This window comes from Rhinichthys klamathensis, unplaced genomic scaffold (genome assembly GCF_029890125.1).
Source record: "Rhinichthys klamathensis goyatoka isolate OS25496 unplaced genomic scaffold, OSU_Roscu_1.1 h1tg000006l_1, whole genome shotgun sequence".
In the NCBI taxonomy this organism is placed as follows: domain Eukaryota; kingdom Metazoa; phylum Chordata; class Actinopteri; order Cypriniformes; family Leuciscidae; genus Rhinichthys; species Rhinichthys klamathensis.
In genome coordinates, this window is record NW_026606559.1 from 3,718,567 (window position 1) to 3,736,326 (window position 17,760).

Sequence of the window (17,760 nt, forward strand, 5' to 3'; positions counted from 1 at the left end):
AGCACAACATTTGGTGATCTCTCCTGGCAAATTCAACCCTGTGAAAACACAAATGTTTCAGTTGCTTTTAACTTGAAAAATGTTGAGCTCTTAAGTATTGTAGTTCTTTAATATATTATTACCGTTGACTCATCAACCTCAGAGACCAGAGTGGAGTGGTAAAATTCTTTGGAAGTTTTGCCTTCAACAGGAAAAGAAATGTTTTGGAACTTGAGATCCGTCAGGACTACACTTCGTCTGGCACACAGAAATATGTGGTGAGTGACTGTAGAGAGAATACCATAAGGAAAATCGTGTGAGAGAGAATGTATAGATGGATAAAAGAAAGTGTTTCAAACAGGTAGTGAAAGCACAAAAATGGTCATCATGTGTATGCTTTTGATTTTCATCAGGGCCCTATTAAAGTGACAGTGCAGGAATTGGATGGGTCATTTAACCACACATTGCAGATAGAGGAGAACAGTCTCAAACATGACATTCCCTGCCACTCCAAAAGCAGAAGGTAGGACTTGCTTCCAGAACAAAGATCATGCCTGAATCTAATCAGAGTATATGCCTATATATAATAGCAGGTTATTGGTGTTGTATTTAAAAATCTTCCAAGCCCAGCACTTTGAAATAAGATATAGGTCATTATCTGATTTAACAAAAAAAAAAAAAAATGTTATATATATCCTCTTACATTTTCTCTCTGCCAGGAACAAGAAGAAGAAAATCCCTCTAATGAATGGAGAGGAAGTAGACATGGACTTGTCAGCCATGGAGTAAGCTGTTTTTATGCTTTATGCTTCCATCCCATGCAGATCAATGAATGTTCCAACATTTAAGTGGGAAAGACTTAGGAATTGCAAGAACATTTTTTAGCTCATTTCCACCGAGCGGTACAGTAAGATTTGGGACGGTAAACCCTGATCCGGGTTGCGTTTCCACCGCCAACAGTACCCTTACTTGATGAGCGTGGTGTAGCGATCGACTTCATTCTTGCGTTAAGAAGAAAGCGTCACAGTAAACAACAATGGAGGACAGCAGATCTTCACAAAAACACAGCTAAAAAAGCATGCGCAAGTAACAATTCTCTGCAAACCAATCAACGTTCTGCAATGAGTCTAGCTCCACCCTTTAGGTACCAGGCTACTGTGCTAGTACCCCAATGGAAGCGTCCCAAAAAAGTGGTACAGGTCTGGATTTTGGTACCATTCACAAATTTTGACAATGGAAACAGAAATAATTGCGTACTGTACCGTACCGTACCGCTCGGTGGAAATGAGCCAGTTGTTAGATTTAGAGCTGCCCCTGACTAAAGATTTTTCTAGTCTACTAGTAGTTGTTAATTTAAGCCATTAGTTGACTAAAATGCCTTTAGAGAGAAATGCAGCTTTCATACGAATTACGTAATCAAGAGTTTTTAAAGAAAATTCTAATTGGTTCATTTAAAAGTCGACATTTGAAGATTTCTATAGATATATTTCTCATGTCTGTGAGGCAAATAGCCTATACGCTGAGTTTTCGGTTCATTTTTGTGACGCGCTCCAGTTCACGGAGACCTAGACGACAGGTTTCTTTATTTTACAAAAGCACAACGTTTCGCTGTTATTGTGTGTCTACACTAGTTATAGTCTTATCTGAGATTTATCAGAACTTATCTGATTCTGCGACTAACCGACTAATACAATTTTGGTGGACTAAGCCTTCTCTTTTTGACTAACGTTTAGTCGACTATTAGGAGGCTGCCATAGTTAGATTAATGGCTTTCTACATATTTGTATCTTTCTGATATGATATCATTCAACATGCACACACACAATTTATGTTCTTACACAAACAAGAGACAAAGGTAATTTCTCATTTGTTCACTTGTTATCGTTCTTTTCTTTTTTTCCTTTATCTTTCTTTTTTAGTTTCTCTCTTATATGCATATTTGCATATGATTAAATGCAAAATTTTGCGTAGCCAAACTGTTAAAATATGATTATAAATGTGAAATATAAGCATCGTAATCTTAAGTATACAAATAATTCTTCCACAATAAACATTAAGACCAATTTTATAATTCCAATAGAGAATTGCTGTACATAAGTAATAATGAATTAGCTCTTAATTTAACCCGCTAATGCCCACAACATTGGTGTCAGCATCGGTGTGAAGTAATGTATTACAAATACTCACGTTTCTGTAATTAAAGGGATAGTTCACCCAAAAATGAAGATTCTGTAATCAATTACTCACCTTCATGTTGGTCCTTTTAGAACAATGTGCCTTTAAGATTAAATTGTTTCTTATTCAATGGAATTGGAAATACATGTATGAATGTAGTTCATGTTAGCTCACTATCTTAGCCTATTTCAGTGCATTAGGTGAGAGAAACTGTTTGATATTATTAGTGATTCTCATTTCATCAGAAAACAACAAAACTGACACCTTCTTTTTTAACCCATCTCTGTGTGTGTGATGCTGAACTCTCGTATGAGTTTCTAAAGTTTTTTTTATTCTTTGCACTGTTCTGAACATTGATATTTTATGTGTAGCAATAGCTCGCTCAGTGTTCATTAAGGCCTTACTACTGATTTTAAATCTATTTTTGTCATACATTATGATATAAAATGGTGATGAGTGCATAATGAAAATAACTATCATCTTCCCTCTCTATAATAGTCTTTCCCTGTTGTTTTGGAAGTAGATACATTTTATCACTGATAAGTGATGTATTCAGACCTGCCAACATGTACGCATTTTGCGTAGCGGGCACGCATTTTGACCTCAAAGTACGCTGGTACGATTTGTCACTCTAAACTACGCAAAAACCTGGTGACGCCTCTTTGCACGCGCAGTCCTCAAATCAAGCAACAGCAAAAGAAGAAGAGTTCGACCAATCATAGCGCTGGGTTCATTCCCCAAATTGCAAGCGGAGATGATTGACAGATGCGTAAGTCCTATAATTAAAAAGAGACTGAAACTCGACACCAATAAAGAATCCCGCTCGATCCACCCTCGACTCGCACGCGCCCACCGTCTGACTGATTTAAGCGAGGACAGTAGGCCTACAGTAGTCACGGTACTTCTGACTCCTGAAGGTAAACGGGCTGGGGTGGATGTGGAAAGTTGAAATATTGTATTTGAGTTAATTTTAAATGGATTGGTTATCACACGGGACGGGAGTGATCGCATGGATTATTTAAAAAATACTCGTAATTCGTAATTCATTCATGGTAACTCAGATAAGAGGAAGACCATTCAGCCATGCAAATTATAAAATGCTCAAGTAATGTTGAACAATAAATCTAAATAAAATTGAAATCGCTATGTCTTAGTGATTATGAAAGTGCTGTGATTTGTGGATGACTGATAACGTTAAACGCGAATCTGGAGAAACAATAGGTTACTATCGTAACCCCGGTTCTCTGAAACATCGAGTGGAGAGATCCACCTATGGGAAGGGCATCCGTACCTGACCTCTGCAGAAGCATCCAATTGCACCAAGTCTGGCTAGACAGACAGAAGCGCGCAGCCAATGCCCGGGAAGGCCCCGCCCCCTACCTGAAGGCATATAACGCCTGCAAGCGCTGCTATTCTGCAGTAAGTATATTCGCTTCTCGTGCGGCAAGCGGGGCAAAGCTGGTGGATCTCTCCACTCGATGTTTCAGAGAACCGGGGTTACGATAGTAACCTGTTGTTCTCTTTCATCATCTCGTGTTCGAGATCCACCTATGGGAGAGACATGGACAGCTCCCCGATTGCCCAATACACTCACAGTGAGGTTCTGAAAGCCAGAAAGGACGGTCGCCCCAGGGAGGCGGCGCCTGACAAGTCTCATAATCATGAACCTGCAATCCAGACGCACACACATAACTGCTGTGCACATGCAGGCTGAAACATGTAAGTGGCATACACATGATAATAATCCCAGCAACACGAATGTGCATATATACACCCAGAAGTGCTTGGTGACAGGAATGTGCATGGCCAGCCGCCCCATTCACTCCTTAGTTGTACTTCCAACGGGGTTGCAGGGAAGGGCTAAGAAGACCCCACCCCTAAAACCGAATGTGCTACCGAGGTACTGGTGACATCCAGCCGGTAGTAACGCACAAAGGTATGAGGAGAAGCCCAACTGGCAGCGGAGCAGATGTCCTGCAGTGACACTCCCCTAAACAAAGCCCAAGAGGCGGCTAAGCCCCTCGTGGAATGAGCTCTGATGTCCCCTGGGGGCTGCACTCCCTTTGATTCATATGCCAAAGCTATAGCATTCACAAGCCAATGTGAGAGGCGTTGCTTAGATATGGGATTCCCTCTATGAGGGGGCGCCCATGAAATAAAGAGCTGGTCGCTCCTCCTGAAAGCACTGGTCCTGGTCATAAATGTCTGTAAAGCACGGACAGGACACAGAGCATTTAGCCTCTGATCCTCCGGGGAGGAAAAAGGAGGAGGGTGAAAAGCGAACAGCTCCAACACCTCCGAAGTGAACGCAGGGAAGCATTTAGGCATGAAGGCCGGATTAGGCTTAAAGGGGTCATATAATGCCATTTTTGTACAAGCTAATATGATTCTTTAGGGTCTAAATTAAAAGTTTGTAATATACTTTAATTAAAAATTCTCATTAGTATTGTAAGAAAACACTTATTTTACCTGGTCAAAAACAGCTCTGTTTCCAGCACGCCGTTTCAGTGCATATGACTTTAAATTATAATGAGCTTTGCTCACCCCGCCTCTCTGTTCTGCGCATACACCGTTTGTAACACAATATCCATAACGCGTTGTTCATTATAAACGTGGGATTATGAATTATATTGAGAACGTTGTACATAGAAAACATGCTGTAATGTACCCTGAGTGTAAACCGACGCATTCATCGTGAAGCGTGCAGCTGGCGATTTGCAAAGATTAATATAAATATTAATATAAAGATTAATAAAACGTTACACTCACTTTAGTTCTTCTGAAGGTTCAGCAGGAAGACGAATAGGTTCCGATCCTTTATTCAGGTGCAGCTTCTCAGCAAAACCAGCTTTACACTGATCCTCGTTTATAAAGCAGTTCACTGAGAAATGATTCGGCAAACATGAGAGCATTGACGTTGCTCGTGGGGAATATTCCCTTCGAAAACAAACTCAGCCACTGCGTCTTCAGCGGTTCGGATTTAGGAACATTAAAATGACTGCTGTGTTCGTTATTGCACCCAAGAACAGAACACCACAATCGCTTAGACGCCATTCTGCTCATAGACAGTGCTCCAGCATATCAACAATGACCGCGCCGATCCGCGCGGAGTATGATTGACAGGACGAGCGAGGGCGGGTCTGTGTTGAATCACTGCTGTCAATCAACAATCGCGGGAGGGGCGTCCGTTTTATTGACGTCACAAAAACGAACGGCTCAATTTGAGGCAGGGGAAAACATATAAGGAGATTAAAACAAAAACACTGGATGGATTTTTATCATTATATGATGGTTGTGTACAGGCACTGCCAACACACATTTCAGTACAATCAACTTGTAAAAGTGCATGTACCATTATATGACCCCTTTAAGGGAAACCTTATCTCCACTAAGAGAGAATATAGTGCACGAGGGGTGAACCGAGAGTGCATGTAGCTCACTGACACGTTTGGCTGATGCCAAAGCCAAGAGCAAAGCTGTCTTAAAGGACAGCAGCTTTAGGGAAATACTTCCCAGAGGCTCAAAAGGATATTGAGACAAAGCCTCCAGCACCATGGAGAGGTCCCACTCAGGAACAGTTCTCCTGACGACTGGCAAAGAGCGACGGGCACCCTTCATAAATCTGCGGATTAGAGGATGCTGCCCGACTGTTGAGCCCTCAAAACCCACATGGCAGGCCGAAATCGCAGCCAGGTAGACCTTAATAGTGGAAAAAGAACTCCCTTTTTCCATGAGGTCTTGAAGAAAACACAAAATATCAGGAACTGAACACTGATAAGATGTGAGACCACGCCCATCGCACCACCCTTCGAACACTTGCCACTTACAGCCATATAAGGACCGAGTAGAAATGGCCCTGGCATTCTGTATAGTAGCAATCACACGCGGCGAAAGCCCCAGTGCGCTTAGGTTCGTCCTCTCACGGCCAGGCCCAGAGAGCCACCCTGTCTGGGTGTGGGTGATAAATCTCCCCGTTCGCTTGGGACAATAGGTCCGTGCGAGGGGGGAGGCACCACGGCTCGGCATATAACAGAGGGATTATCTCCGCCAGCCACGGTGCTTTGGGCCACCTGGGTGCTATCAGAATGAGAGACAGGCCCTGCTCTCTCACCCTGGCCAGTGAGGGAATTATCAGGCACAGGTGAGGAAAAGCATACAGCAGCACTTTGGGCCATGGGTGGGCCAGTGCATCCACCCCGAGGGGCGCGTCCACGTCCTTTAGCGAGAAGAAAATAGGACAATGGTAGTTTTCGCGCGAGGCGAATAGATCTACGGTTGCCTGTCCGAATCTCATCCATAACATATCTACTATCTGCGGGTGAAGACGCCAATCCCCGTAGATTGGGTTTCCCCTCAATAGAAGATCCACGCCTCTGTTCAGAATGCCCGGAACATGAGTCGCGCGTCACGACAGGAAAACCCGTCTGCTCCACACCAAAAGCTTGTAAGCTAGAGCGTGAAGTTTCGACGAGTGCACGCCGCCCTGACGGTTGATATAAGCCACTGCCGTGGTATTGTCGCTGCGTACGAGAACATGATGTCCCTGCAGACGAGGCAGAAAATGATTCAGAGCTTTCCAAACGGTCATAAGCTCTAAATAATTTATGTGCGCTGAACGTAGTCTGCTCGGCCACAGACCGTTCACCGTTCTGCCCTCCTGGGTGGCACCCCAGCCTGTTAAGGACGCATCTGTCGTCACAACTTTCTGCATCATAACCGTCCCCAGGGGGGTTCCCTGTGTGTAAAAGTCTGCGCTCTTCCAGTGGCGCAAGGCTGCCGAGCAGGCGCGCGTCACTATAACAGCGGCAAAGATCGCGAATCGGGCTGAAATGTAGTGACAAAACCCATTTCATGAACGCTCTCATTCTCAGGAGTCCCAGTGGCACTACCTGGATGAATGAAGCCATCAGACCCTGCAGCCTGAGGCATGTGCGATATTGTACTTTCGCCCCCTCTCTGAACTGCGACAGACAGTTCATTAGAGAGAGAACGCGCTCTTGCGAGAGACGCACTCGCATGGCGACTAAGTAAAACTCCAAGCCCAGGAAAATTACATTCTGACTGGGAATAAAATTGCTTTTGCTCACATTCACCCTGAACCCGAGAGATGTGATGTGCGCGAGCACACGGCAGGTGTCCTGCAACACTTTCTCCTTCGATTCGGCTATAATGAGCCAATCGTCTATGTATGTCAGAATCCTCAGACCTGACATTCTCATGGGTGCTAAGCCCGCCTCTGCACACAGACACACAACGTCCACTAAACACTTGGGCTGGGCAGCCTCGAGCGGGGGGAACCGACCCATCCGCGGGAAAACCTGCGTCTTTTGGACAGGGGTTCTAAAACAAGAAGAGAGTCCGGCGGGCTCGTGGCCCGTGAACATTGGGGGGATTCATCCCCCCAATGGGGGATGAATCCCCCATTGGCCGAACATCAGGCAGGCCGCTTGCGTTTCGAGTCGGTGGGGGTAGCGTTAAAAGGTCTTCCAGCCGCAGCCGCGGCGGGAGTCGATTTTCCCCAGTGCTTAGCAGGCGGTGGGTTAGTCTGCCGTGGGGCGGGGGGTTTGTAGCGGGGCCTTTCCTTGCCCTGATGGAAATGTCGTCCCATGGCAGGTGGGTTAGGCAAACGCGCAGGTGGCGCCTGGCGTGGGGCCGCCTTTCGAGGAAGGCATAACTTGAAGGCCTCGTCTTCCTTCTTTTTGTCGTCACACCGTTGTTGCATTAATGCGACGGCGGGGCCAAAGAGAGCGACGCTCCACTTCCACCGGTGGGCTTCCACCGGGCAGGCCCGTGATGGGCTGTTCCCCGGAGAAGCGGAAGGTTAAGACAGCGACATATCGGCGAAGAACTCGGAAAAATCTGTGGCGGGCAGCCGTGGAAGGAGGAGGTGGTGAGAACGACGAGAGCGCGGGCGGCTCCAGATGCAGAACACAGCTGATAGGTTGAAAAACGACTGTCACGTCTGGCAATCGAACTGTGTACGTGCAGAGATCGCGAGAAGCGAATGTCAACTGGAGAATAGCAGCGCTTGCAGGCGTTATATGCCCTCAGGTAGGGGGCGGGGCCTTACCGGGCATTGGCTGCGCGCTTCTGTCTGTCTAGCCAGACTTGGTGCAATTGGATGCTTCTGCAGAGGTCAGGTACGGATGCCTTTCCCATAGGTGGATCTCGAACACGAGATGATGAAAGAGAACGGGCGTTTATTTTTTCATTCTCAGTGTTGAGAAACGTAGCCTGCATGTGTTACGTTATTATGTTAATAACTAAAGTACCGAATTATGTTACATATTTATTTTGTATCAAAACTGGCGAGTTAGTTGGCGAACTTATGGATTAAGAATTACCATTGTATTTCATGTATCAGTGCTGCGCGAGCTCTCTCACAAACACAGACTCGCGCACACAGAGAGAGAAGATATTTATAAAATAAAAATTGACAGGCAAAGTTCTTGCTTGTGTTTTTTATGTCAAAATGTCAAAGCTTTTTGTATTATCCATTCGTGTTTTTAAAATTCGTTAAATGACGGACGCTTTACTGTTAACAGCCGTCATTATATGTCGGATTCGTCTTATTCGAACACTTATATTATTGGTCATGTGACAGGAATCCTGTCTATTCATTGTTAACTGTTTTCTATAAATATGTTTGGATTGACTAAAGTTTATTCAGCTAATGCGTGTCCTGTTTATAATGTGTAGCCTAATGTTCAAATGCAAAGACAGCACGTCACAAATATAAGCCCTTTTCCCTGTGGGATTTAATATCATATTTGGATATTGGAATAATAAATTAAGTAGCCAATTTAAAATAAATAACATGTAGGCCTACACACCTGTTTTTTTTTTTTTTTTTTTTTTTTTTACTGTTATCTATGGGTTTCTTAATTTTAGACTAATTGACCAGCACAGATTATATGCAATACAATATTAATCATGAATAAAGAAATGGTGTTGAGCAGGATTGAAACTTTGGACTTTCACTGTTGCATTGCAGTGCAAGTTAAATTTTGTATTTGTGTCAAATTAAAAAACCTTTAGAGGTCAAAACTAGAATTATGAAGATAGGCATGTGTCTGTGTGTGTCTTGCATTCTCAAAATAATGACAAAAATATATGACCATTGTACTCATAAAATTTCTTCTAAGTTGGCAGGTCTGTGTATTTAAAAAAAGTTGTCAGTCAAAATTAAAACTGTTGCAGGATATAGGTATTCTTAATAATTTCTGACAAACAGGAAAAGGGAATTACAGTATGTAAGGGGGTAGAATCCCAGTTCTCACTACTCATGCATACTTTTAAATCACCTACTCTTTTATTCTTACTCAAGTAGTTTTTTGGACAAGTACTTGTTGTTCTACTTGCACTCAATTTTTGGGAAATAATGGTACTTTTACTTCAGTATATTTTTCAGTAATTTTTCCACCCCTGGGTGTCAGATTTTTAAAAGCCATGTCAGACTGTGATGTTAAATACAAAACCACCATGGCTGATTTAAGTCATTTTAGACATTCAGACTCTGATGGTAAATAAACACTACCATGGCTTTTTACCTTTGTAATTCTGTTTTATAATGATTGTCATCTATATATCGTTGTGGGTTTTTTTATGACAACATGACTGGTGAAACTTTAGTAATTCATACATCTGACACATTGATTGTCTGTGCGTAATAATATGGAGATGTGTGAGAGAGATTTGTGATGACTAGTGTTGTTGTCTCTCAGATGTCAGAGCAGGAAGGGCTGCCACAGGGAGCTAGCGAGATCAGCCATTCTCAACAGCATAGGGTGAGGATGAGGAGAGAAGAAGGTTACAACCACTGTACACTGCACTGTGAGCTCAGGCACTGGTTAAACAGGTTCATATAGAATCTACCTTTTTATCTTTATTTTTTCTTTCAATCTAGCCTCCATTTTGCAAATAATATCCTTAGTCAGAATTTAGAATCCATGGCAATTCCAGGCTATAGGAAGGTCCTTCAGATTCTTTTTGTCCAAGTCAAAGAGAGCTTGATTTATTTCAGCATCCTACCTGCAACAAACCATTTTCCTCTGTTTTGACGTCACAGTGCTGACTCTCCTCTGCTGTGGATCCGAATTGATCCAGACATGTCCATCCTGCGGAAGGTAGAGTTTGAACAGGCCGATTTCATGTGGCAGTACCAACTGCGGTTTGAGAGGGATGTAGTGGCCCAGGAGGAGGCTATTTCAGCGTTGGAAAAATTTCCCACTCCTGCGTCACGACTTGCTCTTACGGATATCCTAGAACAAGACCAGTGCTTTTATAAAGTCCGCATGCAGGCCTGCTTCTGTCTTGCTAAGGTAAAACAAGTACTAAGCAACACAACCTCTTACAACTGTGATGATGATAAACAAAGTTTATTTTGCACCTAATGAGCATATTAGAAGGATTTCTGAAGGATCATGTGTATAAAATATATTAAAATTAGCCTGACTTCGTCATACTCATATTCTAGTCAGAATGTGAGTCTGATACTGCTCCATAGGGCTTTGATTATGAAGCGTGTCTTAACCAAACCAGGAAAAAAAAAACTCTGCACTCAATTGGATAGACCTACAACCAATCTGAGCAACGCAGTAAGTGGCGTATGTTGAGCTACGCATAGTTGTCAACAGAACTCAACTGCACGCACGCTGGAAGAAGTAGTAAAATAATGAGTGTTGCTTCTTTTACTTGGTCCTCCATGAGTGCGACCAAAGGAGAAACCACAACGACCACAGGGTTGTCATTGCGTCCCATCTTCTTAGCGACCATCGGAGCCAGCTGATAAATTAAACTTTTGCCGAATCCCGTAGGAAGGACGGCAAACACATCTTTCCGATCGACAAATGCCTTGATTGCAGTTCTCTGTTCGTCTTTAAAAATGAATGCGCTGTCGATTTCTTTTACAACAGACGCAACCCAAGCGCTCTTTGATAACGTGATGATTACGTAACTGCAGATCATCTGTCCATCATCGTATAAAGCCCGCCCTGTCAATTTGATTGGCCCGACGAAATCTGAACCGATCATAATTACTCCTCAATGGATCGAGTCCAGACCGAACTTCCCGACCAAAAAATTTTGTGGGCGGGGTTCGGGCTGGCATCCAGGCTATATTAAAATAGGAAAGGTATTTAAATTGTAATAATATTTCACAGTATTACTGTATTTGCTCTATTTTTGATCAAATAAATGCAGCCTTGTTGAGCATAGGAGACTTTTTACTGCTAAAAGCAGACTACAGCTGGCAAGTTAGATAGACCTAAATTATCGCAGAATAACGATGCGCAACATACCATACTTTGCTTGTACCGCTAGATGTGGTAACACTTTAGTTTAGGGTCCAATTCTCACTATTAACTAGTTGCTTATTAGCATGCATATTACTAGGATATTGGCTATTTATTAGTAATTATAAAGCACATATTAATGCCTTGTTTTGCATGACCATATTCTACATCCCTTAATCATACCCAATACCTTAACTTAATGACTACCTTACTAACTATTAATAAGCAGTAATAAGGAGTTTACTGAGGCAAAAGTTGTAGTTAATAGTGCCATGAGTTTGTTTATAACTTTAACGTGACAGTAATTGAAAATGTCTAAACATAAATGTGGCAGATATCCAGTTTACATTACTTTTAAAGTCAGTGAAGTCAACATCCCTTATCAATACTATATAGTTAGTTTCCTTGTTGTGCAGTTGAATTCCCATGATGTTTGAAATTATAGATTTCAAACAGTACCCATACTGTTTGAAATGTCTTCTGTTTGAAATTAACTGTTTACCTTTGTTAGATTGCTAATTCCATGATGAGCACCTGGAATGGGCCCCCAGCCATGAAGTCTATCTTTACCCGCATGTTCTGCTGCAAAAGCTGCCCAAATATCGTCAAGACCAACAACTTCATTAATTTTCAGACCTACTTCCTGCAAAAGGTAATACCTGATTCTTGTCCTCAACCAAAAGTATCATGGAGAACAGTTGGTCCTTGCGAACCCAGTCGTTCATGTCAGGGATGAAATATCACTGATGAAGATGAGGAAGCTCTTCCACAGTAAAGATGCTAGAGGGTGGTTCCCAGTGGTACTTCAGTGGCTGATAAACATGTTTTTCTTTATTAGCAATTAGTGTTTACTTATTTTGTGCTAGATAATTATTGCAAACTCATTCCCTGCCATATAATTTGCTAGGGGTGGGTTGAAAATATTGATTTCTCGATTTTACATGAACTTGAACATCATACGAAAGTCTCATGTAATCGTGCAATTAGTGTTTCAACCACGATAAAAGGCATCAGTAAAACAGCTTGCAAACATAACATTTATCTCAGAAAAGCCATTCAGTGCCCATAGATAGTTAGTAGGGCTGTGCGATTAATCTTAATTGATTTTCGATTTTGGCTACCAACGATTATGAAAACAAGATAATCTAGGTCCAGCGCAGCTTCCTTTCATTTCCTTCACAGCGGTGTGCTTTTGTTCCTCCCTAAACTCCCAGACTTAACATCCAAATCTGCCAAATAAGTGAGTGTTGTAAAATGCAGTTTTGTTGCTAAAGTGCAGGATGTGTTTGATATTAAACAGTGTTATTAAATGCGCATTAAGCCGCAAAAAAGTGGCAGCAGAGACACTGTTTCCCAGGTGGCTTTCTGTGTGCCCGCCTAAGTCGGATAAGCAAATGGGCTTTAGGATACGTACCTAAACGCGTACACGCACAAATAAAAATGTTTTAATGTGATTTAAACCATTAAAGCGCAAGAAGACTCATTTGCTGTTTTCTGTGCTGTGCACACATCCAAACCGTTCGCACAGAAAGCCGCCTCTCATACTGAATAGTGTGCGATACTGAAACTGACTTCTCTTCTGCGTCTTTTTGCTCTTGAACGTTCAAATACGCACAAAAATATGTCAAGAAATTCTCGTTAACACAGTCGGTTATGTCTTAAGTGAACATACATAGTTGACAAAGAAAACTCATAACAGTATGTTGGATCCGTGCAGTTCTTAAAGGGATACTCCACCGTTTTTTCATATTAAACTATGTTATTCTCTTATCTAAGACGAGTTGATACATACCTCTCTCGTCTCAGTGCGTGCACTGAATCGCTCTGTCGGGCGGAGAACTTTGAGAGCAGTTAGCTTAGCCCCATTCATTGTATATGGGCCAAACAGAGATGAAGTTAGAAGCGACCAAACACATCCACGTTTTCTCTATTTAAATATAGTTACACGAGTAGTTACACGACCAAGTATGGTGACACTAAATAAAATGTGGCGCTTTTTATAAGCGGGTAAAATGGATAACTATAATGTATGGCGGAATAGCACTTATTGGGAGCACTTCGACTCGGCGCTGTAATATCTTCACTCGTGAAAAGTCCTCTCCCCCCTCTCCCTCTCCCTCTCCCTCCGTCAACTCTGCACAAAAAACTACTACTACTGCAGGCGTGCAGGTCACGTTGGTTCTATTGACGGAAATGACAGGGAGAGGGAGAGGGAGAGGGGGGAGAGGACTTTTCACGAGTGAAGATATTACAGCGCTGAGTCGAAGTGCTCCCAATAAGTGCTATTCCGCCATACATTATAGTTATCCATTTTACCCGCTTATAAAAAGCGCCACATTTTATTTAGTGTCACCATACTTGGTCGTGTAACTACTCGTGTAACTATATTTAAATAGAGAAAACGTGGATGTGTTTGGTCGCTTCTAACTTCATCTCTGTTTGGCCCATATACAATGAATGGGGCTAAGCTAACTGCTCTCAAAGTTCTCCGCCCGACAGAGCGATTCAGTGCACGCACTGAGACGAGAGAGGTATGTATCAACTCGTCTTAGATAAGAGAATAACATAGTTTAATATGAAAAAACGGTGGAGTATCCCTTTAAAGGGGTCATATAATGGTACATGCACTTTTTCAAGTTGATTGTACTGAAATGTGTGTTGGCAGTGCCTGTACACAACCATCATATAATGATAAAAATCTATCCAGTGTTTTTGTTTTAATCTCCTTATATGTTTTTCTCTGTCTCAAATCGAGCCATTCGACCTTGTGACGTCACACGGTCGAATGGCTCGATTTGAGACAGGGAAAAACATATAAGGAGATTAAGGGGCATCCGACCGTGTGACGTCACACGGTCGGACGCCCCTCCCACGATTGTTGATTGACAGCAGCGTTTCAACACATCCCCGCCCTGAGCGAGCGGTCATCATAGTCCGCCATTGTTGATACGATGGAGCAGAATGGCGTCTAAGCGATTGTGGTGTTCTGTTCTTGAGTGTAATAACGAACACAGCAGTCATTTTGATGTTCCTAAATCCGAACCGCTGAAGACACAGTGGCTGAGTTTTGTTTTCGAAGGGAATATTCCCCACGAGCAACGTCAATGCTTTCATGTTTGCGCGATTCGCGAATCTTTTCTCAGCAGACTGCTTTATAAACGAGGATCAGCATAAAGCTGGTTTTGCTAAGAAGCTGCTCCTGAAAAAAGATTCGGTACCAACTATTCATGTCCCTGCTGCACCTCCAGAAGAAGTGAGTGTAAAATTGTGTTAACCTTTATATTAATCTTTGCAAATCGCTTGCACGCTTCACAATGAATGCGGCTGAGGGTTTACACTCAGGGTACATTACGGCATGTTTTCTATGTAAGACGTTCTCAATATAATTCATAATCCCACATTTATAATGAACAACGCGTTATGGTTATTGTGTTATTACAAACTGAGTACGTATACATCAGTAAACACATAGCGTTCGTACATCTCACTAAGTTACTCTAACGTTACCCTGCCAGTAAGTTACATACAAAGATAGATCAAAGTGACATTATGTTAACCAACCATTCAGAAACGTCCTGTTCGAGCCTTAATTGTCGAACTTCTTTGTGGCCGTCATCTTGTTCTGGGTGCGACTCCAGTTCGAAACTGATACGATTGCACAGATGTGTCCTCAGAGACTCCCGCTGCCATTCTTTCTCCAAAATATACCCTCAACTGTTATCAAGGCAACACTCCACGTGCTTGTGTCTAAAAGCCCGCAGAACAGAGGGGCGGAGTGAGCGAAGCTCATTATCATTTAAAGGCATATGCACTGAAACGGCGTGCTGAAAATAGAGCTGTTTTTGACCAGGTCAAATTTGTGTTTTCTTACAATACTAATGAGAATTTGTAATTAAAGTATATTACAAACTTGTCATTTAGACCCTAAAGAATCAAATTAATTTGTATGAAAATGGCATTATATGACCCCTTTAAAGTGACAGCATTTAATCCCATTGTCTCTTGTCTTTGGTACTTGCCTGTTGTCATAGTTAGTCTATTTTGCAGTTCACAGTTTGGATGTTTTACTCTTTATTGTTGTGTGTATTGAGCTGCAGTGCTGGTGAAACAATATCTCCCTCAGCTGTATACTGTATATTGCTAGAATGACACTAAAGTAGACTTGACTATTATTTTCTTGTAGACTATGCCTGTGGCCATGGCTCTGCTCAGAGATGTTCAGAACCTTTGTCCCAGAGAGGTCCTGAGTTTTATACTGGACCTCATCAAGTACAATGACAACCGGAAGAACAAGGTAATAGAGCAAAGAAAAGCACTTTGTAGAAAGTATGTGAGCATTTTAGTGAAAGGTATAAGGCTAAATGCAAGTGTTCCAATTGAGCTAATGCTTAAAGCTCATGGTTTTTCTAAATATAGCTGTAATTATTGACATAAATTACTTGTCAGCGGAAACATCACAGAACAGTTGTAATTATGTGTTTTTCTCACTGCAGTTTTCTGATAATTTCTATCGTGCTGAGCTGATTGATGCCCTGACAAATTCACTGACTCCTGTCATCAGCATTAATAATGAGGTGCGCACAGTGGACAACTTGAATGCAGATGTTCGCCTGATCTTGGAGGAAATCACACGCTACCTTAACATGGAAAAGCTGCTGCCAAGCTACCGTAACACCGTAACAGTCAGGTGTGTGTTCCCTTCACATCACCTTAAGGGCCTAAGCACAGGTTTTCAAACCCTCGGTTGTGACCCTCGGGTAGGTCGCGAGACTTCAAAAATGGGTGGCCAGGACGATTTAAGGAAAATGGAGTTACAATAAAAATAAAATAAAAATACCAAAATTTGTTTTCATCAAATCATAGTCTATAGGCCTATATAAAAGGAATAGATATGCAAAATATATTACCGTAGACTTAAATAATTAACAGATTAACAAAACAAAAGAAAAAAGCTGTGCGCAAGTATGCTGCTGAGTTTGGTTCATTTTTGTAAGGCTCCACAAACAAGTTGACAGAAAGGAAAACGAGGCGACAGAAAGCGCATCGTGTTTGATTTATTTATTTTACAAAAGCACAATGTTCTGTTTTAGTGTGAGTTTACTAGTGCTGTCAATTGATTAAAAAAATTAACTAGATTAATCTAAAAAAATTATGTGATTAATCGCGATTTAGATTTTTATACATTTTACAATGTAATAATTTCACAGTTAATCTCCAAATTAGAGATTGTAGAGACAACATAAAGACAGTATATTTTAAGTACTTGTTTAATGGCATCTTTTTATGAATGAAGGCCAGTATCACTGATACTGTAATGGATTTTCTTCTCAAACCTAACTATCTTAGATTTGGCTCCCTAAGACCAACTATACTAGTATAACTTATACGCTAGCATGTCTAAATATAATTTACGTTAGCTACCTTCACACATCAGCGATTCTCCAGTCGACTACAGCATCCGCTCCCTAACTATACATCAGTCGACTGGAGACTCGCTGATGTGTGAACATAGCTAACGTAAATTATATTTAGACATGCTAGCGTATAAGTATAATTTACGTTAGCTACGTTCACACATCAGCGAGTCTCCAGTCGACTACAGCATCCACTCCCTAACTATACATCAGCGAGTCTCCAGTCGACTACAGCATCCGTCTAAATTCTACACTCCAGCGAGTCTACAGTCGACTACAGCGTCCAGAGCCAATAATTCTAACTTACTTGTTCTCTTGCTGCGCAGCTTAAATGACAGACAGACTTGAGTAATTGTCCTTTAAATGTTCTTTATTACGGCCGGGAGTCTCGAGCAGTTCTCAGAGTCTCAACAGAAAATACAAAAGAAAAAGAAAAATAAATACAACAGGCTTTACAGGATAAAGCCAGACACATCAAAATAGAATCCTCATGACTTAATTATCTTTTTAACTAATCATGTCACACTTTACCAATATGATTGGTTACATTGTTTAAAGCAAGCCGCCGCCCCCCCCCCCCCCCCCCTTGTTAGTGACATCAGCAAAAATATCCTATATCCTGTGATGTTTCCAAGCACATTTTTGTGCATTATATTTTCCGTCGATACTGGAATGTGAGTGAAGTCCAAAGCCTATAATAAATAGTTTAGCATCCAAATACATTGCGAATATGGAAAGATTTGGATTGAAATGAAATAGTTTGGGTACATGAGCCCAACACCGGTTACTTTCAGTTTCGCTTTAAATGATTTCGTTTTGGCTTGTTTATAGTTTCTTATATTTTTTCATCCTTGTTCTGTTCTGATTACCGTTCAATTTAAAGGATTCGTTGTGGAGTG

General features: G+C 41.9%; 1 protein-coding gene across 2 annotated transcripts in view; it reads left to right on the top strand.

Moving 5' to 3' along the window:
- taf2 (TAF2 RNA polymerase II, TATA box binding protein (TBP)-associated factor) overlaps positions 1-17,760 on the top strand; it is a 68,087-nt gene that overhangs the window by 31,769 nt on the left and 18,558 nt on the right. For both annotated transcript variants that reach the window (XM_056257700.1, XM_056257699.1), the window contains exons 13-19: positions 143-257; positions 393-502; positions 699-764; positions 10,223-10,475; positions 11,959-12,099; positions 15,631-15,741; positions 15,941-16,134. In XM_056257700.1, coding sequence (XP_056113675.1) covers positions 143-257; positions 393-502; positions 699-764; positions 10,223-10,475; positions 11,959-12,099; positions 15,631-15,741; positions 15,941-16,134 — 990 coding nt within the window. The remainder of the gene's footprint in view (positions 1-142; positions 258-392; positions 503-698; positions 765-10,222; positions 10,476-11,958; positions 12,100-15,630; positions 15,742-15,940; positions 16,135-17,760) is intronic.